The sequence below is a fragment of the Octodon degus genome, unplaced genomic scaffold, assembly GCF_000260255.1.
Source record: "Octodon degus isolate 3935 unplaced genomic scaffold, OctDeg1.0 scaffold00057, whole genome shotgun sequence".
Taxonomy (NCBI): domain Eukaryota; kingdom Metazoa; phylum Chordata; class Mammalia; order Rodentia; family Octodontidae; genus Octodon; species Octodon degus.
The window spans coordinates 2,472,408-2,479,348 of record NW_004524633.1 but is presented as its reverse complement, the minus strand read 5'-3'; the positions used below and the strand labels follow the sequence as shown (position 1 = coordinate 2,479,348).

At 46.0% G+C, this 6,941-nt stretch overlaps 1 protein-coding gene across 12 annotated transcripts in view; it reads right to left on the bottom strand.

Moving 5' to 3' along the window:
- Atg4c (autophagy related 4C cysteine peptidase) overlaps positions 1-6,941 on the bottom strand; it is a 68,615-nt gene that overhangs the window by 14,944 nt on the left and 46,730 nt on the right. For 11 of the 12 annotated variants that reach the window (XM_023718323.1, XM_023718327.1, XM_023718318.1 and 8 more), the window contains one exon: positions 1,417-1,536. The exons of the other annotated variant lie outside the window; for it this stretch is intronic. In XM_023718323.1, coding sequence (XP_023574091.1) covers positions 1,417-1,536 — 120 coding nt within the window. The remainder of the gene's footprint in view (positions 1-1,416; positions 1,537-6,941) is intronic. 12 annotated transcript variants of the gene reach the window in all.

The following is a 6,941-nucleotide window of genomic DNA, read 5'->3' as shown; positions in this document are numbered from 1 at the left end:
AAAAAAAATGAGTTTTAATAATTTGACAAAGCAAGTTTTTTATATGCTACAAAAAGATGCTACCTTAATAACCGTCATATTAGTTGATTCTTAGGAAATTCTTTGTACTTCCAAAAGGCATCTGAGCAAAGTTCCTCTTTGCTTTAATAATGTATATCACTCTGATGCATCAAAACCAGTAATTTCTATTTTTCCAATAAAAAAATCACAAAACCTATATTTTTCATCAGAAAATATCAATATACAACTGATTTGTTAACTGTTGTGTTTTTTAGTTTGATATAATAACTGGGTTTGTTTCCATCCCAGGAGGGCACCACCCTGCTTTTTAAAACAGAAACGGCACTTTGGAGGGGAGGACGTCCGGCAGCGTCAACGCGCACGCCAAGGCAAGCTGCGCGCCCGTCGGCGCGCGCACGAGGCTTCCGCGACGAGGAGCCCCGAGCTCGCTCTCGGTGGGGATCCAGCCGCTCCTCTCGGGCGGGCGGGAAAGGAGGGCCGGGAGCAGTGCTCCGCCCGCGCAGCCGCAGGTCACCCAGGGCGGCTCACTGCCTCTCCGCAGTCGCTGCCCTGGCACGTGGCAGGCCACGAAAGGAAGCCTGGCACCTAGGGGCCTCTCCACTTAACTTCCGCATCTTATTTTCACATTGTGAGAGTAAAAGCTCAAAAGTAAATGCAATAGAAGCCCAACCTATACACGCACTTTTCCGAAGAACACTAACTGAAAGTGAAACCCCGGCGCCCGCCCGCCCGCGCCCGCCCGCCCGGGCTCTTCTGTCTCCGGCTCTACACCGGGGCGGTAACGCTCTGCAAACGCCTCCGCACTGCCCAAGTGACCGCAGACATGCGCAAGTGTAACGGTAATGAGAGAGCAATTTAAATAAACCCATTTCACAAACCCTGTAAGTAAAATAGATCAGATTAGACAAACTTACTGGAAGGTGACAGTACAGCTCATTTGATAAAGCAGTTCTGAGAGATCCAAAAATACCATTTCTTTAAGAAAAATAAATACATGAAAACAGTTGGACTAACAATAAATAATGCACAATTTGGCTTGATCAAACACTTCATTAATTTTTTTCTGCCCTGAAGGGCCTGCCCTTTAAAATCGGCTCTGAATGGGGTGGAAAGCTCCTTGCGCCCGCCCGCCCGCCCCGCGCGCCCGCCCGCGGGCCGCAGGGTTCTTGGTTCAACAGCGCCACCTAGCGGCGCAGGCCGCGCTTCCCTCAGGTCTCTGGCTGTTTCAAACGCTGACTACCCAGCTACAGTTTCTGGTTCGCAACTCTCCTAATAATACGAAAGGGCAAATTGTACAAAAATATCGTAACTTGCAGATTTGTGCAATCTTTATGCTACATATAATAAAAATTATGTGATATACAAATATTATTATAATACTTTAAATGAAGGTACCTTCGTGATTTCTTCAGAAGTTCGCTGGAAGTCCCGAACAGTTCGACAGTAAAATCCTATTGTACAGCTAGGATCCATTTTTCGAAAGGACATCTTTTTGGGAGAAGGGCAGTGGAATGTCTGCAATTTTTAAAGTTCTTTATGATTAATGTACCTTTACTTGATGGACTTAACTATGTACAAGAACATTATTTAAAATTTAAACTCCAGCTTCTCAAAATAAGTACAATTTTAAGTAGTATTTGGTCCCTCCCACGCACCACAGCTGTAAAATTCAAGAGCCAACCCTGTATTTAATCCCCCAATCTCCACATTCTGTAACATTAGGGTTCTGCTGCAAAAGGAACACAGTCTGTCCAGAGCAGCCCACGAAGGGAGGGAAACGGGCCGCCGAAGGCGACAGGCCAGGCTCCGAGGGGCCATCAGCCACTTCAGCGCTCCTGCGATTAAGTCACTTGCTAGATTCTCTTTCTTTCTTTCTTTCTTTCTTTCTTTCTTTCTTTCTTTCTTTCTTTCTTTCTTTCTTTCTATGCTTAAAAACTCCTAGCCATGCAAGTAATGTAAACATTATGTGCTGCAACCCTGTACTAATAAAAATAAAATAAACGACTTTTACAGTCCTAGAAATGTCCTGTCTTGGTATGCAAAGAAATCAATTTAAGCATTTAACAGCTGACACCCTTAGTACGTGATGGGGCCTTCTCCCAACTGGCCCTCCCGGGACACGGCCCCTTTAGTTCCAGCTGACTCCCGCTCAGGCCACAGCACGGGTCTGGAGGTCACCCCGCGAAGGCCCTGCCTCCTTCCCTGTCCTCCTGACTCCCCTCAGATGGTCACAGTGCCCCGTAAACGTGCTGAGCAGGCGGCCGAGGCCGCCCCTCTTGTAGCCCGTTGTGGCTGCCAGGAGGGAGAAGAAATAACCAATGCTAGCCACCCCGCCCTTCTGTTCTCTACCATCCTGCCCCGATTGTATCTAAAACTCTTAAAGCTTGAGTACATGGGTATTCTAGCCTCAAATATCAGCCATGCTACCAAGCATTTTTCTTTTTTTTGTATTTAGGACAGGGTGTACAGGTCTCACTGCGTAGACCGGACTCGTCATGATCCGCCTGTTTACGGCCTCCCAAGAGCTGAGATGACAGGTGCGTGCCACCACGCCCAGACTCAGTCGCCGTCTTATTGAGCCCCAGGGGAGCAGCCAGCACGGCAGGCCTGGGGATTGAATCCAGGTCCCTCCGTCTGCCTAAGCAGGCACTTCAATCTGCTGAGCTATCTGGCCAGCCCCCTCTATGAGTTATTTTTTAAGTTTATGTAAAAATGGAAAGACATGAAACCATATACATTATTATTTATATTTGCATAACCTGCCAGGATATGCAAAAATCACATTTAGGGGACAGGGAGAGAGCTGGGCAAATGGAAGGCAAGTGTGGGAAATTCTTTATGTTGTATTTTATGTTTCTGAATTGAAGAACAAGTCCAACTAAGAGGCAACCTAGGCTGCATTTGAACCCATGAACTTAGTATTCCCTATATTCAAGCCTTAAGACTCTCGAGTGTGGTGGCACACACCTGCAATCCCAGCACTCGGCACTCACGGCGCTCACGAGGCTGAGACAGGAGGATGGTTGCAAGTTTGAGGCCAGCCTGGGCTACAAAGTGAGTTCAAAACCAGCCTGAACTGCATGTTCAGACCCTGCCTCAAAATGCAAATAAATAAATAAATAAATAAATATCTTAAGACTAAGAGATTTTGAGATGAAATTCTTCACTCCAACACAGAAAAGGAAGATGGGTATGATGGCTGGAGGGCAGCGTGCCTCCACGGCAACTTGGCCAGGCTGTCTCACCAACAAAAAATGAACAGGCTGGGTTCTAACTCACGGCCAAGGCCCAGAGTTTACTCTCCAGTTCGGCTACGTTTACGGGACGCCAGTCTCCTCTCTCCCTGTCTGCTAGCAACCCAGCCACAGCACCGCTTCCCCAGAGGAGAGCGAAGTGCGATGAGCGAGCTGCCTTCCCCTGGGGACAGTCCAACTGCATGTCACACTGGAATCCACCAGTCTGCCAGGAAACAGGCCAAGCCAAGGGGTGTCTCAAACCTCTGACTTCTACAAAACACTCAGCTAACATTTACTTTATGTAGTGAGATTCAACCTAGCTAAACTAGAAGCTGCAGGACATTGGTCAACACAAGTATTGCCTTATTGGACTGTTCCAAATTTGTTTTACCTGTTTTATTTGCAAAGAGATATTAAAAATAGATCTGGAGGAGCACAGAATTACTAAGGAAACTTGTTAGTTAACAATATATAGGAGTAAAGGCATAATTAAGTCAGTTTTAAGAAACTAGAGGCCTGGCCAAATAGCTCAGCGGATTAAAGCACCCGCAAGCAGGCGCAGGGGCCAGGGGTTTCGATCCCTGGCCTGCCGTGCCAGCCCCATCACTGGGGCATGCTGAGATAGTGAATGAGACTGAGTGTGGTGGTGCGCGCCTGTAATCCCAGCACTTGGGAGGCTGTAAACAGGCGGATCACTATGAGTTTGATCTAGTAGTGAGACCCTAAACACCCTGTAGAGCCTTCCCTAAAATACAGGGAAAAAAAAAAAAAAAAAAGAAATTATTCTGCATATAAGGTGCTGAAAAATAGCCATTTGCCCAAGGCACCCTCATGCTAGTCACAAGGAATGTTTCTTCAGTGTGTACTAACTGTGGATAAAGAAGACAATCAAAAAGTTTGATTTGTCTCTGAAGGCATCTTCTAATACCATAAAGCACTGACTAAAGGTTGCAGGTAGAAACCAAGGACACTGGGTTTGCTTCTACTTTGGTAAATACCGCCTAAATCATCATAGATAATGAGATGCACAGAGTCATTATTTGTCACTATTTTGACACCTACAGAGAACTTCCTCCATTATTCCCAGGAGCACAGGCATCCACTGCGGAGTGTGAGAACGGAGGGTGCTGCCGGGCGCTGCTGCCCTCACCCCAGAACTTGGAGAGGCTCTCCCGTGACGGCAGACTCAGGCCACCGTGCCCTGTTCACTCAGGACTCCGAAGTCTTCATACCTCAGGATCCCCCAGAATTATTGCAAAGCAAAGCACACTTCTAAGTACTTGCTGAAGTACTACCACGGAGACACACTCACTTTCTGATAACTCTTTGAGCTGTGTATTTCTGAGTTCTTGTTAATTTTCAGAAATCTGCTGTCTGGGAAGAATAGCAGTTTCACTTCACATGCTAGCTCGTGTTCTCTACATACACTTCTGTGACAATGAAATTTATTTTGGATAAAATATGGAAAGTCGATTTTCATTTATTTCATTTTTCAGTACACTTCGTTGCCCAAGACATAGTTAACTAGGCACCTACTAAATGCCAGGCACTACTGTGCACTTCTTATTTATAATGGTGGATTCTATTATCTAAGCATTCAGCTGAAGATCTCTGCGGCACCCGCCCCCGCTTCCACTGGTGTGATGCACAAAGGGTCATCTTTTCGCTGACAACGTCACTCACCACCTACCTGATAACTGCCGCGGCATTTCTGGACCTACTAGGACAGGTTAAAGTCACTGCCGCCATGCGAATAATCCATAACCTGGTACTCAGATCTGGGGACACGGCAAGCAGAGCTGATGAACAGACTTCCCCAACCTTTTAGGACTGGGTATTTACAGGCGTGAGCAGCTGCCATTCTGAAAGTCTATATAAACAACAGCGCCAATAATCTCACTTAGGAAAGTTAATCATTAATTGTGTGTGCATGCGTTTGAAGTACACACCCACACCTACAAAGTTACATATGATGTTTGCTGCACCTCTGTGGGTATACCTATCCACAACTATGCAAGTGCACATAGCGTGTGCACGCACGCACGCTCACACGCACCCTCGCTCGCACACTAGCTCCCTCACCACACTACAACACTGTACGGGTCAGCCCTTCCCCAACCTGGACAGTGGAAAAGGACCACTCCACACCCCCTCACTGCAAAGCCCTGCCTGATTCTTCCAATTCTCCTCTAACTTTGCACCTGGAAGGTGTTCAGTAAATGACAGTGAGAAAGGAGTTGTGCAGATTCAGTTTCAAAGTGTTAAAAAACTCCAGAAGTCTAGAAATTTGATACAGAAGGAATAATAACAAATGATATAATCCATTTAAATCTCTTCTTCAGTCTTAAATATTCCGATATTCTATTTAAAATTTCACAACTCAGTTGGATCAGAACTATAACCAACTATTTAAATAGACATGGATAGGGGATTTAAGATTTCAATTTCTCCCTCTATTGGCCAAAAAGAAGTATTGATCAAAAAAACGTAGCCTACAAAATTGAATTTCACAACTGAAGTATGAAGGTGGCTTGAGAAAGTGCACACAATCTAATAGCTCAGTCTCAAAACGCCCGCAGCGTATCCACATACAACCAAGACAGCACAGCAAGGGTGGCTGGTAACAGAGTGGCTCAAGCACCTCTGCTTAAAGCATTATGAACCTGAGATATGACAAAAACCAGAAAGTAAAATTGTATTCTTATATAAAGACAGACAACGTGCTGTGATTTTTACATATTCTAGGAAATAAATGATGCTACTAGCTAAATGATCTAAGATAAATCGCTGTACTAAAGAAAGCAAAACACTCCTGACAGAAATTCTACAACCTCAAAAATAAAACATCTAGGGGCCAGGGAGATGGCTCAGTGGAATAAGTGCTTCCCTGGCAAGCACCAGGGCCTGAGTTCAATCCCCGGTTCTGAAGGGAAAAAAAAAAAAAATCTAGACCCCTACCAGTGTTCTTGGCAATGAGGGCAGCCTGTCACCTCCACTGGCTGTGGGCCCCCAGGGGACTGGCAAAGCACACAGCAGAGTGTCTAAGGGTCACAGAGGCGGTGCAGCCTTAGGGTCCATGCCTACCCTTCACCTTCCTCTCGGACGTTGCTCCCCCGTTCTGCTTCGTGGCAGCCAGGAGCTAAGCCTCTGTGCACCACGGCACCTTCCACCACGACCTCTCGTGGTGGAGCCGGTAACCACAGCTGCCACCTCTGAGCCAAATTAAATCCATCTGCCTTTAGGTTGTGGGTATCAGGTATTATGGTCGCCGCCACAAGAAAGATGACCCACACGGTATTCTACTGTAAAAGGCGTAAGTTCTGTGCACTCAAGTTACCCCATTTCACCAAATTTAACTTTCCACAGTGAAATCTTTAAAGCAAATCTTCCTTTCCTTCTTTACTACCTCCCTTCACACTTTAAGCATTCTTTCACTCAAGCCCAAAGGGCTACAAGTCCTATAATAAACAACAATGCCTGTGGTCCCAATTGTGTAGGCACAAGCAAGATAATTTTTGATTTGGCAGTTGCAGAACATCTCAAAATATCCAGTGGATCTCTACTCATCAAAATAATCAAGATCAGGGCTGGTGAGATGGCTCAGTGGTCTAAAGCACCTACTTAGAACAAGCTAAGCTCAAGCAAAGCACAGAGACCTCGGTTCAATCCCCCAGCACCACATGC